General features: G+C 52.3%; 1 protein-coding gene across 1 annotated transcript in view; it reads right to left on the reverse strand.

Moving 5' to 3' along the window:
* LOC116943788 (receptor-type tyrosine-protein phosphatase N2-like) overlaps positions 1-25,253 on the reverse strand; it is a 280,344-nt gene that overhangs the window by 187,940 nt on the left and 67,151 nt on the right. Inside the window, exons 2-6 of the mRNA XM_076067957.1 lie at positions 22,472-22,597; positions 15,525-15,679; positions 13,782-14,049; positions 11,105-11,238; positions 10,696-10,865 (exon numbers count right to left, since the gene is read on the reverse strand). Coding sequence (XP_075924072.1) covers positions 10,696-10,865; positions 11,105-11,238; positions 13,782-14,049; positions 15,525-15,679; positions 22,472-22,597 — 853 coding nt within the window. The remainder of the gene's footprint in view (positions 1-10,695; positions 10,866-11,104; positions 11,239-13,781; positions 14,050-15,524; positions 15,680-22,471; positions 22,598-25,253) is intronic.

Genomic DNA, 25,253 nt, shown 5'->3' on the forward strand with positions numbered 1-25,253 from the left:
GTACGTTGGCGCTAGCGCCGTCAGCGAGGCGCGGTGCACGACGATGCCTGTAGACACCGCGCTGGATACTTATTTGAGGCTGAGCCAACCTAGGGGAGGCCCGATCGCGGTTCAGATGTACACACCGCCGACGTTAGCCGTGGATTTCGCGGCGTGGCGCGCTGACCGCCGTGCCACCGCTCCCCCACCGCAAGATAAACTCGCGATGGCTTTTTTTAAGCGCAGGAGATGGGTCTGTGCAGTGGTGAGGCCATTCGCCGCCTTGAAAGTTTCCCCAGCAAAAGTGACCGCGCCTCGCGGTCCGAGTTGGAGCTTGCGGCCGCTGCCCCCCGACGGCCGTGACCCCGGGGGTGCACTTCACCACGCCGCATTTCACACCCGGTGGGTGCGGGAGGCGCGAACGTGCCGGTCACGCCGCCTGCGCGCGGTTACGCGGTCAGGACGGACACGTGACGGTCGCAAATGCGTTCGCTGTGAAGTGGCTCGGGCACGTTCCCCCTCGGCGTCTGACGCTCTCATTGCAGGATATTTTAATTGGCGTCGGTACGAGGTGAAGGGGGTGGGGGCTCAATAATTTCCTCCCCCCCCCCACTCCCCATAAAAAAAAACACAAAACCATGCTTACGGTGGCATTTCCACAAAGCTACCCAGCAAGCCTGACTCCGCTGATGAATGCCGTCGGTTAATATCGCCCCGCAAAGCCAATCGGGCTTTGCGGGGCCGACGGTTTAAACGCTTAATTCACGTAGAGGTCAGGGCACGGAACAGAGCGCCGCTCATGTTTGATTTCATCCCAAGACAGTCCTCTTGGGCTACGCGGTGTCGCACGTCGGTGTGCGAGGGTTCAACCCAGAGACCCCCCCCCCTTCCCCAGACGTGGGTCAGGGTCGCGGTTTTGATGGGGGGGGGGGGGCGGTGGTTGGGAGAGCTTTTGGCACGAAAGAACGGCGGCACCGGGATCTTGCAGCGCTGATATCCGCAAACGATACGAGGCTCGCGTCGGGGGGAGGGGTGGTGGTGGGGTCAGGGCAGGAGCGTGGACTTTGCGGATCCTAATCCGGGTCTTTGCCGGAACACGGCCGGGGGCCAGGGGCCATCCTGGGGGAGAGCGGGGGTCGCGGTCAACCAAGGCACCGATACACGACCCGGGGGCACGGGCACACGACCCGGGGGCACGGGCACAGGCACGCGCGCTTGCCGGGCATCTCTTTAAACGGCGGTCTACCCTCGCAAGTCTTCGTCATGGCTGCCAGAGAGCCGCCACCAACACCCCCCCCCCCCCCACTGTGGAAGGGGTGACATTTACACAGAGATGACCTTCACTGTGCCACTGACAGAAAATAGCTTTGGCCCCCGTAAAATGTCAACACCTAACCATCCTAAGTTTTCCTTTAGCATTTGCGGTAGCGTTGCGCGCGCGCGCGTCTGTTTTTATGATTACGCGTTGCCCAGTCGTGAAGCGGCGGTGGCGGCGTGGACGCGCTGGTTGGTTACCGTGCGGGCCCCCCACTCCTTACACTCCCACCCACCCCCCCCCCCCCCGACACGATTTGATGCGGCACATTTTTAGTTAAGGGGCCGTTTGTTGTTGGGAGTGATGTTGTGTCGGAGATACGGGCCAATGGGTCAATTTCTCTTCGTCCATCGCCACAAACTTCCCCGGGACCGATTCGCACAGATGGAGACCAGGTTGTGACGTCGCGCGGACAGAGAGAGAAAGAGAGACCGGGCCGCTTAGCCGTGCGGTTATTCAGCACCGCATATCCATACCCCCCCACTCCACTGCTGGGTGATAGTGGCTCTGCTGCACGCGGATGCCTGTAATCCAGTACCGCGGAGGCAGCAGCGAGGGTTGGTGGATGTTGTGAAACTCTCTTCCCGTGGGCGACCAGGACATGCAGTACCCTGGCACGCCAAGAGAAGGCGGTGCGGCAAGTGGACTAATCGCCATCTGTTTTGATCTGTATGTGGGGGAGGGGATCGAGCATTGCCCCCTCGCACGCGTGGGTTTTCTCCGGGTGCTCCTTTTTCCTCCCACTTGCATAATAAACACAACTCCATCATTCATCGGTTGAAAACACCTTGATGTTAAAACCCCCAGTGGAGCGACAGAACCCTCCTGAAGAAGAGTCACGTGACTCGGTGCGGCTCTCCTGCATAAAATAAGTCACGTATTTATTGTAATATTCAGTTGATGGTTCGCAAGACAGGACACGAGTGTGGAGGGAGCAGCTGGCAGCAGCGTGCAGGGCGTGTGCGGCAGACACACGGCGGGGGGGGGGGGGGTGGCCTTTCTCGTGACAGCGATACCCAAATCCTCCGAGTAGAAAAATGACAATAATGTTTATTGTTTTTGTAATTTTCATGACATTTTTAGTTTTGAACTCCCAACGCAAGGGCAAATATCGGCGTTTTAAAATTCAGAGAAGCCGCTCGGCTTGTTTGCCGTGACGGCACGCTCTCACGCACGCGCACGCGCGCGCGTGCGCGCTGGTTTAATATTCCGGGCGTCCTCGTCCCAGCGGAGACGCTGGGTTTACAAATTTGCATTCCGCTCCGCGGCGGTTTACAAATTGCGGCGCGGCGCGCGTCAAGCCGCTAATAGGAAGGAAATTAATCCGGCCTCAAGAAGGAATGAAAAGGGAGGGCAGCATTATCACCTCGCAACATCTCCAGAGCAACAACGCAGCCATCACGGGCAGACAGCGGTCTCGCTGGGAGGGGCAATGGGGGGGGAGGGGGGGTCTTCGGTCGTTTGCGTCAATAAATAAATAAACGCGCCAACAATTTTCGTCGGGGAGCGCTTTTTTAAATATATTTTTTGGTTCGTGTTCTTCTCTTCCTGTAAGACCGCATCATTTGAGGGGGAGGGGAATGTGCCCTCTTTTAAGAAATGCTTTTAATTGTCGCTGTGTTCCTGTTCCCCGACGGTGCTTCTGTCGTGCGCTGACACGCGACGCGAATCATTTGCAGATGCAGAACGGCTTTCTCCGTACGGATGAGAGTGTGAATACCACACGTCGTGTTTCCTGATAGAATTGCGTCAACGTGCATATTTTATTAGTTTTTTTTTGTCCCCGACGGGAAAGACCGGGGTCACGGAATTTAAAGTCTAAAAGAAAGCAAATCGTATGTAAAGCCAGAAATCTACCCCCGGTTCGTTCCTTTGTTTCTAAAGCTGTCGGGTGAAGCAACGTTACTAATAGGCCTGTTTCATTTAAGCTACTTCCACCACGAGACATTGACAACTATAGTTCGCCCCCACCCACCCACCCACCGCCTTTCCGGTTATTTGCAATTCTAGGGAGATTCACTTTGCTAAGTGCCATCGAAATAGGAATTGCTCACAGTCGAGCGAGATGGCGTCCCCGATCATCGGGAACACGGAAGGGCGTGAAAGATTAGAGCACGGCGACCGTGAGGCCCGGGCCTCCTCCGACCGACTCGCACCGAGGTTCACCCTTAACCCTGCGCAGCTGCCCTTTGACCCGTTGGCAGGTGCCTTTTTCAGCCGACCAATGCCAGCTGCTGGCCCTGAGAAAAAAATAAAACCGACGGTCAGTTGCGTCAGCTGCCAACCCGGTTCGCGCTCGCTGGGAAAATGCCACAAAAGTCAAGGGTGAGTCTCCCGTCCCTCTCCTCTCTCTCTCTCTATCTCTCCGCTGCGTGACCTCGGGCTGCATACTTTGACCTTATTAAACAATGACGCTTAAATTGGATTTTCCGTGTGGGGATGACGTCTCCGGGCGTAATGCGATGCACAAGGGCTATCGTTTGACGGCCACGAAAAAAAACAAACGCTGGTCCCCGCTCGCTCGGGAGCAACCGCACCTCTGCCGATGGGAGAGTGAAAAACGCGGAGGGGTAACCACAACCCACGATCTTCCGCAACAAGTAATGCGGTGCGTTAACATTTACACGTATTAACTTAGTCAAATATTTGCGAATTAAAAGGTGATTCAGATTTTAATTAAATTTCCAAGAGAAGACGGCGTGCATTGCCGATGTTATTTTGTGCACAATGCCTATCCGCATGCAAACAGAGGTGTGGGTCTGGCACGATATGGGTTTGGAATTCAGTGCTTTAGAGCAAGGGTTTGCGCCATGGTGATGAGATGTTAGCTACCTCGTCTGGCATACCAGGAAATCGTGGGTTCGATCCGGACCCTGACGCCTGCTGCTGTATCTTGGGAGTTTGCGTGTCTCTCTCTCTCATCATCATCACGGTGGCTCAGAGATGTTAACTACCTCGCCTGGTACACAGGAGGTCGTGGGTTCGATCCCGACCCTGACGCCTGCCGCTGTATATTTGGAGTTTGCGTGTCTCTCTCTCTCATCATCATCACGGTGGCTCAGAGATGTTAACTACCTCGCCTAGGGTACAGGAGGTCGTGGGTTCGATCCCGACCCTGACGCCTGCTCATGTATATTTGGAGTTTGCATGTCTCTCTCCCCGTGGTCACGTGGATTTTTCTCCGGGTCCTCTGGTTTTGCCCTGCACATTAAGAATCAACATCGCGCGTTTTGAGTATGTGGCTACTATTAATTTCGACACGATAAGCCCACTTCGTTGAGCTATCATTTGTGGCCAGGTCGCTTCTGAAAAAGAGCTACATAGCTCAGTGGGCCTTACCTAGTGAAATAAAAATAGTTTAGTTTAATAGTTTAGTTGAGTTTAGATTGCACAAAGAGGATGATGATCATAAGCACCTGCACTGCACCTCGTGCTGGTAAATACCAACTGCTTTTTGTGTTCAGTTTGTTGTCCTTCCCCCACACCTCCGACTAGCCATTGTTGGCTACCTACAGTGCGAAAAAAGTGCAACACTCGTACATACACCATCATGACAGTAACTCATACCTGTTTTCCACCGGTACATCCGACCCACGCCGGCTTGGGGCTCCAAGCCGGCGTGGGTGTTGGCCGAGCTGAGCCAGAACCAATCCGTGAAACTAGCCCTCACAAGAGCATCTCAATCTGGCTTGGGGCCAAGCAGGGCCATGGGGTGGGGGGTTGATAGCTTTTTTGTCATTACCCGCGTCTCACCTCGATCGTTGCGCGTGACATCGGTGGCATTATTAAACAAAACGGAGATTCTTATATGCAAGAGATATGACGCTATATCGTGCACCTCGTTGAGTAATGATTATTAATCTACGAAACAATGCATAATTTCACCACTTGTTTTTTTATGTTATGTGCCTTTCACCACCCCCACCCCCGCGCCCACGCACACCGATTGGATTTCTGTGCAGATGTGTAAGATTTTAGCCAAATGACCTAGAATGAACCCGGAATTTCGATCCAGTCAGATCTTGGAAGCTAAGCAGGCTTGAGTCTAGAAAGTGCTTGGATGGGTGACCACCACGAACATAAGCACAGGTTCTAGACGGGCTGTGGGCAGTGCAGGAAAGTTTGTTGTTCATCTGCGCTCCCTCCGTACCTTGAACAATCCACATTTACCAGCGTGGTGAAGTACGGTCAAAATGCCCCTCGCGACTAGCAAGCCGTAGGGGAGGTCCTCATCCAGCAGTGGATAGCTATAAAAAAAAATAGCTGTGCGTGAACACGTGTGTACGATGTCACTGATGCATTAAACAGATGCTAAAAACATATACCTAATTGTGTTAATGTACTTTATAAAAGCCACGAGTTTATTTTATTTATTTCCAAGTGGTATTTCGGAGAGTGGCTCATGGCCACGATCAGAAATGAGGCTCGTTTCGTTCACCTGTCCTTTTACAGCGGTAGTGCGGGCGTGTGTGCGCATGTGTGTGTGTGCACTTCACGTGGCCTCAAGGTGCACATGGCCTGGCACAAGCGTCGTGGTGACGTCACCGCCACTTAGTGGCGAATGGCGGTTGTTGTGGATTGTTGTGTGTGCGCGTGTGTGTGTACGTGATGAAACGTGGACCCCCTTAATGGAACATCTTCGCCGGTTAGAAACATTCAGGCTAGCCTGCCTACGGTGCATCCTAGGTTTAACCAGGCTGGATTGTGTGAGGAGCTCACAAATCCTTGAAAGATCTGGGCAAGGTCCCATCGGTGAGCTCCTCCGGCAGGCAAGGCTGCGTTGGCTGGGTCATGTAGCCCGCATGCCCAGCCACCGCATGCCGAAACTGCTTTTGTTCGGCCGGATTGAGGGGGCTAAACGGGCGCGGCACGGGCTAGAGAAGAGATGGAGTGATGTGGTACAGGAGGACGTGGAGCTGAGTGGACTTGCCGATGACTGGTACCAGCGGTGTCAAGATCGGTCTCTGTGGAGGAGGAGGCTCGTGAAGGACGCTGCTGCTGGGCAGTGCCAGGCTAGGTGCACCGTGAGGCTACTGGGCAGTTGGAGGCAGTCGCCCTCCAACAACAACGGAGGGCGGAGGAGCGACAGTCACAACAACGAGCGGAGCGCCGGGTGGCTAAAGCACAGCAGGTTGGCACAGTAGGGGGCACAGGTGGTGCATCAGCCAATCATCTCAGGCATCTCAGTCAGTCGACCCGTGGCACCTGGGTCTGCCCCATGACCTCCTGCCAGCGGGCGTTCGACACTTCACGTGGCCTCAAGGTGCACATGGCCTGGCACAAGCATCGTGGTGCCACTTAATGGCGAATGGCTGTTGTTGTTGTTGCATGTGTGTGCGCGTGTGTGTGCGCGTGTGTGTGCGCGTGTGTGTGTAGTTTGGCAAAACAACCCCCTACCTCCTCGCGGTGCCGGACAGGCAACTCTGTCGTGGACAGTGCTGTGGGAGGAGGGCCAATTCCGATTGTATCCTCCCCTCATCGCGTCTGTGACCACCACAGGGGCTAAACGGGGGTTCTGGACGGGTGCAAGGGGCTGGTAACCCCTCCACCTTCAAAAATGTACCACTAAACCACGTCTAAAATATCTAACTAATAAGCTTGTGCCGGAGGCCCCGGGGGGACAGGCGTCGATGACGTCTCCTGGCCAAACCCCAATTGGCGGAGCCAGGAGATTGAATCTCTACCCTCGGGGCTCCTCCAGAAACAACGAAAAGCCACTTCGTGTGGCCACGCGGAATGTTCAAACGCTCACTGCGGAGGAGAGGCTGCCACTCCTCTGTCGGGATCTGGACTGGTACCGCCTGGATCTCTGTGGCATTCAGGAGGTCCGGTGGACCGGTTCTGGGTCCTGCCACCATAAGGAGTGGACAGTCCTCTACTCGGGGCAGCAGACTGCCAAACAAAAGGGTGTGGCACTTCTTTTGAACAAAAGAATAAAGGGGGCGTGGGAACATGGCGGTGAGGTGTGGGAAGCTGTAAGCCCCAGTCTACTTTGGGCTCGCCTTCCCATCAACCGGAGGCGAGGAGTGGTGGTCGTGGTTACTTATGCCCCGACCGAAGATGAACATCCGTGGAGGGATGCAGGCAAGCCGGTGAGTCAGATGCCTTCTATGACCGCCTGTCAGAGGTGCTGGCTAAAGTGGCCCCTCGGGATAGAGTCATCGTGTTGGGTGACTTCAATGCCCGAGTTGGTCATGATGCTGCACCTGGTTTGGAGTGATTGGAGGGCATGGGCCAGATCAGCTCAATAACAACGGTAGGAGGCTACTAGATTTTTGTGCAGCCCATGGGCTTGTAATTACCAACACGCTGTTCCGGCATCGGCGCATCCACACAACATCATAGATGCATGCCGGGTCCAAGCAAGAACATCTGCTGGACTACATAGTGACAGACCAGTGGATGCGAGCCCATGTCCTTGACACCAGGACCTACCGTGGAGCTGATCTGCCCTCTGACCATTGACTTGTAATCTGTAAGATGCGCCTGCCATTCTTCCACTCCGGTGGTGGGTGTACACCCAGGGCCCCATTCCAACCTAAAGTGGCCTGGTCTCAGTTATCTGATGAAAGTTGCAAGCGAGAATTTCATCATCGCTTGCGGCTGGGGTTGGCATCGTCCAACACTCCTCCTGATGTCGAGGGTAAATGGGCGAGGTTTACGACTGTCACTCATGAAGCTGCATTGGTTCAGACCTCCCCAGAGACCCTGGCTGACAGAGGAGGTGTTCAGGATAGTTGAGAAAAAGCGACAGGCCCACTGTCATCGGCTACAGAATCCCACGTCAGAGAATGAGGAGGCTTACCGCAGCCTTCGCTCGGAGGTTCGGAGAGCCGTGAGGCGCTGCAAGGATGGGTGGTGGTCGCGGGTTGCTGAGGAGATGGAGTCTGCCTCAGTGGCCCGCGATCACAAATCTCTATTTAACTCCATCAAAAAGTAACTTGCAGCGCCACACCTATTACCATCAATAGGGGAAAAACGGTGATCCAATCTCCGACCCCCAGGAACAGGTTTGCAGATTTGCTGAGCATTTCTGTGAGGTCCTGGGGGAGGGAAAATCCCTCAGCCAGGAAAACATCGTGTCACAAAGTGTGGATGACCCTGCTGAGGCTGCGGTGCTTCAAATATTGGAAGAAGTCAGCCCCTGTGAGTGGCTGGCTGAGGTGCCATCTGTTGAGGAAGTACTGAAGGCGATCAGGAGTCTGAGACCAGGAAAGGCAGTGGGCAGAGATGATCTCCCAAGCGAAATGCTGAGGGAGGGTGGCGTTTGTGCACAGACTGCCCTATATGCCATCATAACAACAGTCTAGACCACTGGACGGGTTCCGCAGGATTGGAAGGATGCCCTGGTGGTCCCCCTCTTTAAGAAGGGGGACCGCACAGACTGTAACAACTACAGGGGCATCTCACTCCTCAGTGTGCCGGGAAAGGTCCTGGCAAGAATTATTCAACATCGCCTTGCCAGGCACGCTGAGGAGAGGCTTGCGGAGCCCCAATGCGGTTTCAGGAAAGGGCGGTCCTACACAGATGCAATATTTTCTGTCCATCTGCTACAGCAGAAGTGTAGGGAATTCCAGCAAGACCTACATATCTGCTTTATTGACCTGGTCAAGGCCTATGATACCATCAGTAGGCCTGGGCTCTGGGTTGTTCTTCGTGCTTTTGGAGTCCCTTACCCTCTGCTCACGATCATTAAGGACCTTCATGATGGTGAGCGGGCCCGGGTAAAACTACATGGCCGGGAGTCAGAGCCATTCCCTGTACACCTTGGGGTGCGACAGGGATGTTCTCTGGCTCCCACATTATTTAACATATATTTTGACCACGTAGTTCGGGAAGCCTTCAATAGCTGTACAGGGGGAATCTCCATATGGTACAAATATAATGGGAGGCTGATCGATGCCTGGCTGCGGTCAAGGGATGGCTCCCTATTGCTCAACCACGTTATGTATTTCGATGATTTGGTAATAGCTGCTCATTCAGAGGAGGAGTTGGAGACGCTGCTGCTGAGACTGGAGCGTGCCACTAAGATATGGGGCCTTACTATCAGCCCCACCAAAACTAAGCACCTGCCTGGGTATTTTGTACCATCGGACACTCCACCCCCACAACTCCCAATCGGTGATGGGGCAGTTGTGGAGAGAGTGGAGAGTTTCCCATACCTGGGCAGTGTGCTTATGACCCTCTCCAGTTTAACAGCAGAGGTCTCACTCCGAATAAGTCGAGCGGCAAAATCTTTTCATCGGTTGCGTAAAGCTGTGTGGAAGCTACCTGGTCTGTCGCTCCGCACTAAGCTTCAGGTCTTCTCGGCCACGGTCATTCCCTCCCTTCTCTACGCTTGCGAAACGTGGACCCCCACTAATGGAACATCTTCGCCGGTTAGAAACATTTAGGCTAGCCTGCCTACGATCCATCCTAGGTTAAACCAGGCTGGATTGTGTGAGGAGCTCACAAATCCTTGAAAGATCTGGGCAAGGTCCCATCGGTGAGCTCCTCCGGCAGGCAAGGCTGCGTTGGCTGGGTCATGTCGCCCGCATGCCCAGCCACCGCATGCCGAAACAGCTTTTGTTCGGCCGGATCGAGGGGCTAAACGGGCGTGGCACGGGCTAGAGAAGAGATGGAGTGATGTGGTACAGGAGGACGTGGAGCTGAGTGGACTTACCGATGACTGGAAACAGCGGTGTCAAGATCGGCCTCAGTGGAGGAGGCTCGTGAAGGACGCTGCTACTGGGCAGTTGGAGGCAGTCGCCCTCCAACAACAACGGAGGGCGGAGGAGCGATGCTCACAACAACGAGCGGAGCGCCGGGTGGCTAAAGCACAGCAGGTTGGCACAGTAGGGGGCACAGGTGGTGCATCAGCCAGCCATCAGTCATCTTAGTGAGTTGACCCGTGGCACTTGGGTCTGCCCCATGACCTCCTGCAGGCGGTAGTTCGACACTTCACGTGGCCTCAAGGTGCACATGGCCTGGCACAAGGTCGTGGTGACGTCACCGCCACTTAGTGGCGAATTGCGGTTGTTGTTGTGTGTTTGCGCGTGCGTGTGTGTATCCGCGTGTGTGTGCCCGTGCAAATGGGGCTCAACAGTGTTGTGGTTAGTGCGATGCTCTACGAAACCAGCCACCCAAGTTCGATTCTCACTCACGGCCAACATCAGCGACAATTATCTGAACCGGTCCTCTAGGTCGACTCCGCCTCAAAGGAGTGCCCTGGCCTGGTATGTAAACGTTGGCACAAGGGGAAACAAAGGCGGCCAGGCGTGGTGCTGGTTCCCCCCCCCACCCCCTCGTGCGCCCTGCCAGCCTTAATAGGTGCTCGCCAACAGCGCTTGCAGCAAAAGATCCATCAAGGCTACCTCTGCCTTGCGCGTGCGCGCGTGAGTTGCGCGCGTGCAAATCGTCACCTGTTATCCGTCACGATGTAGCCAAACTCCGCACTCTGGCGGTCCGGCGAAGCCTTCCTGCGCCGCCCGACCTCGGCCGCGTCCAGCGACACTCCGCGGTCGCCCTCCTCTGGACGGACGGCGGCAGCGTGCGTCGCTGGGGACGCATCCCGGGGCCTCGCGGCCCGGTCCTGCGATGCAATTCAGAATTGGCTGGCGGGCGTCGTTCGCAAACTTTTGCGTGAGCGTCACCGTCCCACCACCTCCTCTCCCCCCCGACACCCCCCCCCCCTCCCCAACATTTTTGGTTTTCGATTTCGTTGCGTCTGTTAAAGCGGTTACGAATTTCAAGGGTGGTTGTTTATTTTGCCCCCACCACCCCCACCCCGTTTCTCATTTTATTTTTATTTAAACAATTTACTGAGCTCACCAGAGGGGTCAGCAATGCCCCTGGCAATTCCCTGTCCCGCGTCGCGCTGCGCACGATTTCCAATCCCTCCTCGGCCGCACGAGCGTTGACAGTTTCTTGATTGACAGCCGCGTCTTGCTTCCCATCCACGCTTCCTGCAACACGCACGTACGAGGCAAGACGAGTGTAAATTCGCGGCGCTAATAATAATTCCTTGCTCACCCGATAACCAAAAAAAATCCTCCTCGCGTCTCCAGGGTGGCTTGGTGGTGTTTGTGCAAATTGCTCGTTTTTCTTTTTTTAAACGTCACGTTTTGTTTTGTACATCTCGCTCAACACACCGCCCGTACGCGGGTGTGTAAGATATAAAAGTGGCATGACGCAGACAACGAAAGGCTCTACTTGAGTGGTGTGAATGCACTTCGTAACAAGTCGGTAACAAGTATGCATTTGAGATCGTTTTTTTAATGTAAATATTTTCGGGGTTTCAAATATTTTCAGAGCGATTTCGCATTTTCTTTGGATTATTTTGTTTCACCATTTGCACCGAATCACAATTTAACGCGTCCTCACGCGTCCTCACGCGTTCTCACGTGAACATAAATGATGTCGCCTGATCCCTTTGGCGATACATTCTCCAAAGTTGTAATTTTATTTAAGTTACATCACTATCTTACGATGTCAGACTTTCCAAATCAATCCTCAAAACAAAATATATTACAGATTGTCCGAAATGTATCTAGGTTTCATTTTCAGATTTTACCAAAAAGTCAGGATAACCTCCCCAATATATACATTCTTATAAAATGTGACATTTACAATTCTGTCTCGACGGCAAAGATCCCCCATATAACCTTCACATACTTTTGGTGCAAGTGCGTGGCCAGCACCACGCCCGACTGCCTTTGTCTCGCCATTGGCAACAATTACACACCGCAATATATACTCATTTGAGGCTGAGTCAACGTAGGGGAGGCCCAGGCTTCAGTTCAGATAATCGTCACTGGCATCGGCTGTGAGTGGGTATCGAACTCAGATTTGCCGCGTATGTAGTTCAGTGCGCCAACCGCTACGCGACCGCTCCCCACTACGCACGCACGCACACACACACACACGTGCACAGAAAGTCTTTAAAGCGAAAGCAAGTGTAAATTCAGCACGCGCCGAATAATAATTCCATTCTCATCCAGAAAAAAAAAAGAAGCCTCGATGAGGCTCCAAAGCAGCTTGCGACGCCGGTGCAAATTTCCCGACGTGTCGTCTTCCGCGTGGGCGACGAACGCCGGGGCGTGCCCGCAGAGTGCCCACACGTACGACGAGAGCAACGCCCGTCGACTCCGCACGCCAAGAGCGGGCGTCGCAACAACAAAAAAAAAGCCGACGCTTCCCACGCGCGCCACCACGGTAAGCGCGCCGTTTGGAATCCCGCATCGGTCGCATCGCTGCGTGATCCACCGACCACCCACATTGGTAAACGGGGGCTGCTGCCACGCTTTGCCGAATGATGAATAAAATAAATAATCTCCCCGCCCCCACCCCAAGCCAATTGATCGTGTGGCGTGATCGTGTGGCGTGAAATATGTAAAAAGAAAAAAATAACAAATGTCTCCACAGCAACGTGGCACATTTTGGGAAGTGGGTCTCGGGTTTCCCGCGTGGTGTGGCGTGCGCGGTGAAGGAACGGTGGCCTCGGGGGGAGGAGGCGGCACCAGTGGGGATGGGTACAGCGTGTGCCGCTGCAATTATTACTTTCAATAAGTTGTCTTGCCACCCGCAAGTTTTGGGAATTGCAACGCCCCTTCAAATCTTGGCTCGCCGTTGCCACCGCCGCTCTGACGATAAGTTATTATGCGCCGCAGAAAAGTTTGTCCTGTCCTGGGAGTAACTCCTCAGCGTGTGATATTGGCGATGTATGATTTAAAATGTAATGCAGGTAAAAAAAAAAATTGGGAATTAAAGATACTTTTTTTTCAAAACGGTAATGCTGGGGCATCTTTGCCTTTGTAACATGGTGACTGGACACTTTAATTCACTACTGCATACCCCCCCCCCCCCCCCGCCTAGATGATCCAGAATGTATGTTGAACTTCTTTCGCACCGTACGTAGTCAAAAGTGTTAATCGGAGGTACGGGGCAAGGACAACAAAGTAGACACAAAAAGCAAAAAATCAGTTTGTCAATCCAGATGACTTAAAAGTGCACACAGCTCCAGTGGCTCGCCTAATATCGGAAGGAAGAGCGTTCCAGACGGCCCGCAGAAGCGCATTTTATAAAAACGCATCTAATAAATGACGTCACTAAGGAGTCCCTTAAGGAGCCGCGTGCGGCTTCGGTGCCGCAGGTTGATGACCCCTCGGCCTATGCAGTATCTTTGTGACAGAGTCAACTTGAGTGCGCTTAAATCGGACACGCGGTGCTGCCCGCTTGAAAATCGTACCCTCCAGTACTCGATGAGCGCGGCCAAGATGCTGGCAAATGACAGATAAATGCTGATCGCGAGCTGTCTCCAAACGGTACGGCCTCGCGTGGCCTCAGGCCTTACCAACCGAAGTCTCGGGTCAGACACAGCTTGCCAGTTATAGCAGTTTCCCAAACGCCGCTGTAGCAGAAAGCAAATCTCCTCCGCAAACTCCTGGACATCCGCTCGTCGGAATCCCTCCCCCGGTCTAAATGAAGATGCTGATTCGGAAAACCGCACCTTTCCGCGTCGCTGCACTCGCGGTCCCATCGCCACCCCCCTCCCGGTCGTCCGCCGCTGCCGCTCTCGCCGTCTCCTCCGGCCGCTCCGAGGCCCCGTGGCTCCCTCGCGCCGCCGCCACCCCCGCGCCGTCAGGGAGAGGGGAGCGGCCCTGCGGCCAGAGCGGAGGCCGCCGAGGGGCGTCGCGTGCCAGCGCCCGGGTGCGGCCCGCGAGAAGCCCCCATCGGCTGAGCAGAGAGCCTCCGGATGGGGCCTTCTCGTAGTGGGCCTGGGGGGGGGGGGGGGGGCGGAGAGATAAATAAAAGCAAAGCGCTCAGCGGGGGTTGAACGCGTCGGGAGGGAAATTTGGTCGAGGTTTCGTGGAAGAGGAATGCTCGCCGAAGAGTCGTGGCGAGCACACGGAATCGGAATATTTATTTGACGCTGGGGGAATCCGATGAGCTATGAAGCTCTTTTTCACGGATGTCCAGTTGGGGCGGGTCAGAATGTTAGAACAAACAATACAAAAACACGACAGGAAATGGAAAGTATAGGAAAGATAAACAAATCACTTGTAAATATACAAACAAAACAGATTATTTGTCAGTTAAGCGACTTGGCCACAAATGACAGCTCAGCAAAGTGGCTTATCACGTGGACATTTACAGGCCCTTGGTTCGATTCGATCTCCTGCCGCGGCAGGCGAAACGACGGGGAAAGTCCCTTGACAGGTTGCGAACCGCTTTCCATCCAGCGGGCATACATGGGTACATCAGATCGGCCATCGGCAAATCGTGGTGTGGTGAGGTAACGTGTGCGGGTACTGCCACCTATTCCAAGACGTCTGGCCACCGTGGAAGAGTAGGCCAAAACAACCTATTAGAGGGACCCATTCACCACCAGTGGCATGAACAGGTAATTTCAGGACCGCACCTTTTAATTTGTTTTTTTAGTTAATGAACGACTGTTTGCTAATTCACAACAATGTTTTAATTCTCGATAATGTTTTAATCAATCCTGACTATTTCTGTAAAGCCTCTGGGTGACAGAAACAAAACACGAAATTATTTAGAATTATTTTAAATTAGCTCGATTTTTTTCTTGTTCTGCATAGGTTCACCGAAACGGAAAAAAATGTGTTACCCTCAGCAAAAGCAATCAGTCTATCGTCAACATTTATTAAATTGTCGTAATTTAAGTCACGGTGACATCACCCGACGGCGCCTTTTGCGGGGAAGAGTGGTGGTGACGCGACGCAGGCAACCCGATTTTTTTTTAATTTTTGTTTGAACGTCCACAAATTTTGAATCATGGCCCCCCATCTTAGTATTTTTCGCATCAAGCCGAATATCAGGCAACACAGATCCCTGACCCGCGGTTATTTAACGGGGGGCGGCTGGGAAGGAGGTCAGGGGAGGAACGCCTCTCGTTGGTGTTCGCGAAGAGCGAGCAGCCTCTGCTGGACGAGTAGTTATTTCAGGAAGCTGTCACCCCACGAGCCTCTGCCACCCCACGAGCCTCTGCCACCCCACGAGCCTCTGTCACCCCACAAGTATCTGCCCCCAAGGGCATCTGCCCCCCCCACCCCCCCACGAGCAACCTTGCTAAGTTAAATGCCGACTGGACTACAGAACAATATAAAATTTTGACTTTAAACTTTCGTGGCTGCAGCAATTCATATTCTTGGTTCTTTCGGTAAAGTCACTTAGATAGAAAATAGAAAATAAATATGAAATTAAAATTAAAAAAAGACATTAAAATTACCCGCACTGCGCGCTCCTTCACGGCGCTGGGCGGCTCCGCTTGGGGCTGGCGCCTCTCCGCCAACAGCAGCAGTAGAAGCTGTTGCAGCAGCTCGGCCCTGAGCACCGAGTGGGGGGCCGGGGGGCCGCCATCCACCCCGGCTCGCGACGCGCCACCTGCATCGCACACGGCGTGGGGGCGGGGCGCAGATCCCTTGGTGGTTAGCGGGCTGTGATAGGAACCTGCCTACCTGAGTTTGATTCCCAGCCAAGGTGAATATCAGTGGTGGTTATCGGGCTGTGATAGGAACCTGCCTACCTGAGTTTGATTCCCAGCCAAGGTGAATATCAGTGGTGGTTAGAGGGCTGTGATAGGAACCTGCCTACCTGAGTTTGATTCCCAGCCAAGATGAATCAGTGGTGGTTAGAGGGCTGTATTAGGAACCTGCCTACCTGAGTTTGATTCCCAGCCAAGGTGAATATCAGTGGTGGTTAGAGGGCTGTGGCAGGAACCTGCCTACCTGAGTTTGATTCCCAGCCAAGATGAATCAGTGGTGGTTAGAGGGCTGTATTAGGAACCTGCCTACCTGAGTTTGATTCCCAGCCAAGGTGAATATCAGTGGTGGTTAGAGGGCTGTGATAGGAACCTGCCTACCTGAGTTTGATTCCTAGCCAAGGTGAATATCAGTGGTGGTTAGAGGGCTGTGACAGGAACCTGCCTACCTGAGTTTGATTCCCAGCCAAGGTGAATCAGTGGTGGTTAGAGGGCTGTATTAGGAACCTGCCTACCTGAGTTTGATTCCCAGCCAAGGTGAATATCAGTGGTGGTTAGAGGGCTGTGATAGGAACCTGCCTACCTGAGTTTGATTCCCAGCCAAGGTGAATATCAGTGGTGGTTAGAGGGCTGTGACAGGAACCTGCCTACCTGAGTTTGATTCCCAGCCAAGGTGGATCAGTGGTGGTTAGAGGGCTGTATTAGGAACCTGCCCACCTGAGTTTGATTCCCAGCCAAGGTGAATATCAGTGGTGGTTAGAGGGCTGTGACAGGAACCTGCCTACCTGAGTTTGATTCCCAGCCAAGGTGGATCAGTGGTGGTTAGAGGGCTGTATTAGGAACCTGCCCACCTGAGTTTGATTCCCAGCCAAGGTGAATATCAGTGGTGGTTAGAGGGCTGTGATAGGAACCTGCCTACCTGAGTTTGATTCCCAGCCAAGGTGAATATCAGTGGTGGTTAGAGGGCTGTGACAGGAACCTGCCTACCTGAGTTTGATTCCCAGCCAAGGTGAATATCAGTGGTGGTTAGAGGGCTGTGATAGGAACCTGCCTACCTGAGTTTGATTCCCAGCCAAGGTGAATATCAGTGGTGGTTAGAGGGCTGTGATAGGAACCTGCCTACCTGAGTTTGATTCCCAGCCAAGGTGAATATCAGTGGTGGTTAGAGGGCTGTGATAGGAACCTGCCTACCTGAGTTTGATTCCCAGCCAAGGTGAATATCAGTGGTGGTTCGCCGGCTGCGACAGGAACCCGCCGACATTTCTCACGGAATATTTTCTGGGTCGCCGACAGACTGGAGTCGGTAAGTGACTCCTGGTGACCATGGCCACAGCGAGAGTTATACTGGGCGTGGCGTGCCGTGTGTGACAAACCACTTTAGTCTGTTTAACACGTAGTCGGCTTTCGCGACCAATATTATCCATAATAGAGGGGGTGTTTTTTTGGGTTAGATCGCGTCAATATATAATTGTGTCGTTAAACCCGCCACCACCCTACACAGCCAATTAGTAAGGTTTGTCACGTAAACAGAACGTGCCAATTCCTTACTAGTACAGCACACCGGTGGGATGGAGGGCCAAGCCACAACATTTACAATCCGAGTACGACGTTTCACCAGTAATTACAACTAGCTTCATCAGCACATCGACTGCGGTGCTGCCCATTATATCGCTCGGTGGACACAGACACGTGTTGTGTGTGTGTGTGTGGGGGGGGGGGTTAAGAAACGTGCCCCATGCTTTCAACTGCTGTGCCAGGAGGCCGAACCCTGCGAACCTCTGGATTTACAAGTCCAGCTGTGCCCAACCGTTGCACCGCAGTAGCTGCGATGCTGACGATGTCAGAGCTGTCTGCTCGACAGCTCTGGCATGGGCAGTGTCGCAATGGAGGTGCCGATTATTTTTCCCCGAAAGGAGGATAACCACCGGGCTCATCCCTCCCGGCACCGCTTCGCTACCTACCGCCTGTGAGCTGCCCACGAGTATTTTTTGAATTTGCGTGCAGAAAATGCCAGCGGGCAAATCACGAGCGAGCGGGTGGGTGGGTGGGGCGAGCGAGTGAGTGAGTCGGTGATGGGAAGAGAGCGGGTGGGTAAACCGGAGAGTGCGTGGATGAACGGGCGAGTGGGTGGGTGAAACAGCGAATGAGGTGGGTGAATGGGCCAGCGGGCGGGTGAGCGAGCGAGAGGGTGAATGAACAAGTAGGTGGGTGGGCGAGTTATCCTGTGGGTGGGTGGGTGAGTGAGCGGGTCGGGTGGACGGCCGGACGGACTGGTGGGTGCTTGGGGGAATGGACGAGCGGGTGGGTGAGCGGGTGGGTGAGCGGGTGGGTGAGCGGGTGGGTGAGCGGGTGGGTGAGCGGGCGAGCGAGATGGTGAGTGAGCGGGTGGGTGAGCGGGTGGGATGAGCGCAGCGTGGCATGCTGCGTAATTGGGGGGGGGGGGGGGGAGAGGAGAGCGTTACGTCTCCCGCGCAACCCCTTTAACCTCCTCGTGGGTGGCTCGCCTTCAATTCTGAACATCGCACCTGTTAGTCGGACGCGCGCTATAACCGGGCGAAATGAATCCCGCGACAGAATGGTAAATTATGTAAAATTTTCAGGCCCACGGATTCATTCCGTCCTGTTACAGCGGGGGGGGGGGGGGGGCGGAGGGGGGGTAGTAGTTGTGGGGTCGGGGGGGGGGGTCACATCTGCATTGCATGCACTCGCTCACCGGCGCAGATAATTTCAACGCTGCGGGTAAATTAAAGAGCGCCATATGTGCGCTTTTGCTACAGCGGTCCATCTGTGTTGCGCGCGCGCGCGTGCGTGTTGCGCGCGTGCGTGTTGCGCGCGTGCGTGTTGCACGCGTGCGCGTGTCGTTGACTGTTTGTGGCACAGCGGATCGCGCGCTGCGCTCCTAACCCAGCGATCCCAGTTCAATTCCCGCTCACGGCCAGAAACTAGTGGCGATTGTTTGACATTGGTCCAGGGGCCTCCCCTAGGTCGACTCAGCCTCAAATGAGTACCTGGTGCGGTGCGTAAACATCGCCACTTGTGTACCGTGCCGGCTTTCCTCGTGTACCGTGCCAGCCTTCATAGGTGCTACAGCACTTGCCCCTAGAGTGTGTTGAGGCTATATGGGGGATCTTTGTCTTTGCTCGGTTGTTTTCGGTGTTATTGGGGGTGAGAGAAAGTGGGAAAGACAATGTTGAAGGCTAGGAGACAATCGCTCCGACAAGGGGTTAAATGCCGTCAGCTGAACCGAGTCTCGGTGAGAATCTCGTTACCACTAAATAACTGCATTCCATCAATTGCATTGACGCGATTGTGGGACGATCGATAACAATGGTTAAAAAAAACACAGTCGCACGATCGCGTTGCATTTCATCTCGACGGAAAGTTTAATGCTTGATTTTAAAACAATTTTTTTTAAATGCTGCATCGCATTTTCCGTTTCGCTTCGAGGCACCGGTAACGGCATTGAGTTCATGAACGCAGAGATCATTTTGAAGGAGTCTCTCTTTGGAGGACGTTTCTCCATGCACACACACGCCGCACACACACATACACACACCCCACATATACACACATGCCACACACACCATACACACACACCGCACACACACATGCCACACACACCATACACACACACACACACTGCACTCACACCCACCGCACACACACATACGCCTCACCACACCCACCACACACGTACGACACACCCCACACACACCACACACACAGCACACACACACAGCACACACCCACCGCACACAGACGTACCACACTGCACTCACACCCACCGCTCCAGGTGCGCGCGTGCAAAATCAAAGACGCACAGATTAAGAGCAGAATGCATTTGCTCTACGCGTCAGTCCCATATTCACAGTACCAACGGTGCACGAGTATTTATGGAAATTAGTGCTCGTTCAATAATATAATCGTTTATAAAATGGTTCGTACAATGTCTCTATGGGTGGGGTGGCGCGCGCGGTTTAAACTTCAAAAGTGGTTTCAGGAGACTGCCCGAAGCCATTTCTACGCGAGTCGATGTTCTGATTGAGGAGGATTAAGCCGAGGTTTGTTTAGCTCACGCTTGCCCAGCCCAGTGATTTGTGTTGTTGTTGTTGTTGTTTTTAAAAGCTTTCCAATTAAAGGGTTCGAAAGCGTTTATGGAGTTACCTCCATAAACGCTTTCGTCCGTCGATCCATTTTTTTTTCCTTTGGCTCTGTCTGTCCATCCGTAACACTGGGTAAGGGGGAACGCCAACTCCTGTGCAGGTGATCCTGAACTAAAAAAAAACGTAACTCTTTTGTTTTATTTGAACAGGTAAAAATAACACAAAACTGTGTTTCAGAAGCCACCTGGCCATCACAAATGATAGCTCAACGAAAATGTGTCGAGCAGCCAAATACTCCAAAACGCGTGACGTTCGTTGATTCTAAATGTGGAGGGGAAAACCGGAGTCGGGATCGAATCCCCGACCTCCTGCATACTAGGCGAGAAAGATAACATCTCACCACCGTGGCGCCCCGTAAAATAGATATAAATTTTTGAAGTATGTAACTTCAAATTGCATTAATTTTCTGCTGTGGACCAGAGAGGCCGCTTGACGGGACCTCAAAAGTAGCCCCGTGACATCCACTTCCGCGGGACGTTGCTCTGCAAACGAAGGGGTTCCACATGGGCCGCTGGGCTGGAGGATCCCCGGGATGGGCGCTTTCGTCTCGCGACGTGACGCCGATTGCAACAGTCGGGAGGGGGGTAAAAAAATAAAAACAAAAAAACGAATTGTGGTTGGAGGGAAATATTTTGAACGGCAACCAACAAAATAATTCAACAACGTTGCGACTCTGGCCACATGCTGGCACGGTAACCGGATCTTGTGCAGCCTAAACAAGACGCATGGCTACTTAGTGAGTGATCGGGTAAGCCTCCCCCCCCCTCCTCCATGCACTCTTGGCTGTGTTTTCATAATCATGGTGCCGCATAATTAAATACAATTGAATAACCTTCCTTTTCCGAGCATATGACATGTCTACGGGAGACGAGCACTTGCAGAACATCTGTCCCGGGTTTTCTCATTATAGAATTAATGACTTCAATTAGGGTAATTTTGTAACCTAGTTTAAAATCACTTTAAATAGTCCGTGACCTAGTTGAATAACAGGGGGGGGGGGGGAGGGAGGCCCAGGCAGGAGAATTTGGTCACATCGGCAATGACAGGAGCACGTATATATAATTAAATATATCGTTTTTTTATTTTATATTTTCTTAAGCAGAAAGTATTTTCTTGTTTAGTGTGCGTGTGTGGGGAGCGGTGGTGCAGCGGTTAGCGCGCTGCGCACCCGGCGAACAGAGTTCGATTCCCACTCACGGCCACCACTAGTGACGATTATCTGAACTCCTCTAGGTCGACTCAGCCTCAAATGAGTACCTGGTGCGATGTGCAGTAAACATCGGCATTGGCGGGACAAAGGTGGCCGGGCGTGGTGCTGGCCACCCACCCCCTCGTGTGGCGTCTCGGCTCTAAGAGTTGTCTCGCTAACATCACTTGTCCCAACAGTCAGTTAAAGTATAATGTGGTGCTAGTAGTAATAATGCGAGCGAGATGGGACGCTTTTCGTTTGTCCTGACCATTCGCCCAAACAAACAAATAAATAAATAAATAAATTGCGTACATCCCTATTCACGTGTCCTGCCACTGTAGCTCTACAAATAATTTCGTGATTCCGCTGCTGCTGCTGCTGCAGCATTGGCAGTGTGGTGCACAAGCAAACACAGCAACAACAAAACACATCACGGTTTAAAGCTTTCGTGACTGCAGCAATTCACATTCTTTGGGTCTTTCGGTAAAGTCACGTCGATAGGTTCGTCATCAGGAACGCTTGTGTTGCGATCGAAACGTCGTACTATTTTGTTATTTTCTTTGAACCAAAGAATAAAAAAACACATCACGTTCGTCAATAACACTGCGGCCGCAACAGGAAAAAAAATAGTAGGTGACGTTTCAGGCAATGGTTCTTCATAGGTAAGGCCCATAGGTAAGGCCCACTAAGCTGTATAGCTCTGTTTAAGAAGCGACCTGGCTATCAAAAAACGAGAGCTCGACGAAAGTGGCTCATCACGTGGAAATGTGGAGCAGGCAAATACTTTAAAACCACCTGATGATCATTCTAAACGTGGAGGGAAAAACCGGAGGACCCGGAGAACAACCCACGCAACCACGGGGAGAGTGAATATGCAGACTCCAAATATACACGAATCAAGGTTGGGATCGAACTCCCCGGCTTCCCGCATAGCAGGCGTGTAAGATGACATCTCACCACCCTGGCACCCGGAATGTCGCACTTTATCTTACATATTTGATTCTCATTTCTGGGCCACAGTGTTCTTGACGACAAAGAGTTTCGAATGACCGCACGCAACGAAACAATAAATAAATAAATCCCATTGAATTTGGTCACGTGCTCAGCATGGATAAATTCCAGCTCGTGAGAGGTAAAATTGCCCACGGTGGCAGCGCGGCCCGTAAAGAAAGTTGCTGCTCCCCCTGCTCGTATGCAACGAGGCCTGTCACCTGGAGTCATCTCGACTGCAGCTCTGCAGCACCCCGCGGGCCTTTTCCCGCGTGCCGAATGCGCGACGCCGACGGCGCGAATCGAGATGATCAAAAAACTAAAAGTAACAAGGGGGTAAGCGAGCGTCTCACCGTGAGCAGCCACCTCCGTCGCGTCGACGCCTCCTCTCTGTCGCGTCGGCGGCGGCGGCGGCGGTGGCATCGGAGCGACGCCGCGAGGTCTCGCGCCCGGCGTGCCGCTCACATCCGGCGCTCCGTCTGCACGCAACGCAGGGCAAGGAACGGCGGAGCGCTTCAGTTTTCAGTTTCATTTATTTTGGTATAGCCCTGTGAGCCATTCGGGCTCTTGAATCGGGTGCAACCACAACAAACAAACAAAAAAACACGAACAATAAAAGCATCTTAAAGTGACTACTGTGTGACTGTGCAAACAGAAAATCCATGAAGAAAAAAAAACAGCAAAATATTCCTGAAAAAAAAGCACCGTACACCAACGCTGTGTGCAAAAAAAATCCCAGTGGGATGCAAGTCAAACAACAACAACCACGAGAAAACTTAGATTAAGGTCGTCAGTCTAACTCCGTACTACAACAAAACAAACATGTCCAAACCAAATTTTTTTTCGAAATCACCAAAAAATAAATCCATAATTGCAGAGTAACAGTGATCATAGGGACTGTGGCCGAATTTTTACAATAAGCTACGTGAATAACATGTACCACCAAATCCTAGAACCATAGCTGGCTGCGTGAAACTTTCTCCGCTTGGGTCGGTCGTGGCAGTTTGGGGCGACTACAGTGGCTCGGAGATGTTAATGACCTCGCCTGGTGTACAGGAGGTCGTGGGTTTGATCGCGACCCGGATGACGCCTGTATTGTTGCAATATAGAATTTGCAACAATACAAATGACAATTTGCAACAATGCCACGAGGAAGGAATGTGCCTCTGGGCTCTGTAGACCACCTGGAGAAGATTCCAGGGCACGTGTTGACAACGATGGCGAACAAGTGGGAGACTCTTTGACTTTTTGAAGCTATTAACATTACATTTGTTATCATATTCTTTGGTTCTATTCGGTAAAGTCACGTAAAAGTATAAAACAAAAAACAAAATTCACGACGTTTCGGCCACAACACAAGTGGCCTTCATCAGGTGAAGGGACCAGACTGTCTCGAGGACAGCGCTGGAGTGAACACAGCCAAGCTCAGACCGCGACCTTTAAGCTGTGTGAGAGGAATTAAGGTGCCTTGACAAATGAATTAGCATAAAAATTACCATTTAATTGGCGGACTTAGCATGATGAACGGTGTAGAGGGGGTGAACATGTGCAGACCCGCGAGGGGGGGAGGGGGAGTTTACATATTGATGGTGTGAAAAGGGAATTTAAGCAGCTGCGAAAGTTTGGGATACCACTACTTGAAAAAAATATACTGTACCATTGAAAATTAGTTTAATGTTTGGTTCGACTTAGAACATCTTTCCAATGGTTGCTTAATTTGAAACCATCCTCTCGGTTGAAATTGTGTCTGTGTTTGTAAATCTGAATTGCCTCGTGAATAAATCTCTCATAAAAACCCGTGGGTTTGCAAAGAACCTTGGTATCGGAGAAAATTATATCGTGATCACCCACAGCGTTGTAACAGGGATCGGCTACAGCAGAAGAATTCGTTCTGCCGTGTTTCAAATCTGATTTGTGCTCGCGAATTCGGTCAGAGACATGTCGTTTCGTCTCCCCGGTATAGCAGTCACCACAGGTGCAGATCAATCTGTAAACTCCGGGGTACTGTAAGCCAGGAATGACATCCTTCACGGAAGGGATCAGGTCACGGATTTTGTGTACTGTATTTAACCGGACCAGGATCTTGTGTTTGATGGTTTTGATCGGAGTATCAAGTGGTTGTTTTTGTATGGAGGGAGAAACAGCTTGACTTTACCGAATAGAGCCAAAGAGTATGGATCCTTGCAGTCACGAAAGGTTCAAATCTAGATTTGTTATCATGTCACAGTGTAGTATTATCCGTTTTTTCCATTAAAAACGAGAGTCCCATTTAAGTGTTAACATGTTTTTGAAGCACGTCGTATATTTGAAGTCTGCATGTTCTCTCTCCCCGTGGTCACGTGATATTTTCTGGGTCCTCCGATTTCCCCCCCCCCACACACATTTAGAACGAACCTCACGCGTTAGGAATATTTGGCTGCTGTGTATTTTTCGCGTGACAAGCCACTTGGTCGAGCTCTCGTCTGTGATAGCCGTGTCGCTCCTGACAAAAAAAGAGCTACTTAGCTCGGTGGGACTTACCTGGTACAATAAATATTTTAAAAAATAGTTTCGTTTAAATCGTTACGTTTATTGACGTGCGATCGTTCGTATGAATGTAAACGTTGTGGCGCAATGGTCCACGCACTGCAGGACGCACTCCGTCGCAAACGCCTTGCAAGAGGAGACAACGACATCGGTTTTAAACGCTGGCAGCCGTTCCTACAGCAGTGGACGAGGCCCGTGAAGGAACCTCAGCCAACGGAGAAAAAAACACACGCCCAAGAGAATGACAGCCATGGAACAAGAACGCGGTGATAAGTGCAGGAGGCAAGGTGGATTGTGGCATCGCACGACTGCTAACGATGGCGGTTGTATGGATATGCCTTCATCCAGCAGTGGATACATTATGGATGATGATGATGATGATGATAAGATAAAGGCCATTAATTATTTCGTGTCAATGCTGCCTGTCTAGTTAGTTACCTATTTCCTGGACATCAGGAGCAAAATGAATTAAATCGATCGGTCAATGAAGAGTTTCATTTTAAATGGAGCCCACAGATCAATTGGGCGCAATGTCAGCGTGCTGATATTAAGCGACGCGGTAATGTGGCATCTTTCGATTTAATCATGTTGGTTAAACCCCGGCTTCGC

This window comes from Petromyzon marinus, chromosome 19, assembly GCF_048934315.1.
Source record: "Petromyzon marinus isolate PM22_M1 ecotype Great Lakes invasive population chromosome 19, UKy_Petmar_22M1.pri1.0, whole genome shotgun sequence".
NCBI lineage: Eukaryota > Metazoa > Chordata > Hyperoartia > Petromyzontiformes > Petromyzontidae > Petromyzon > Petromyzon marinus.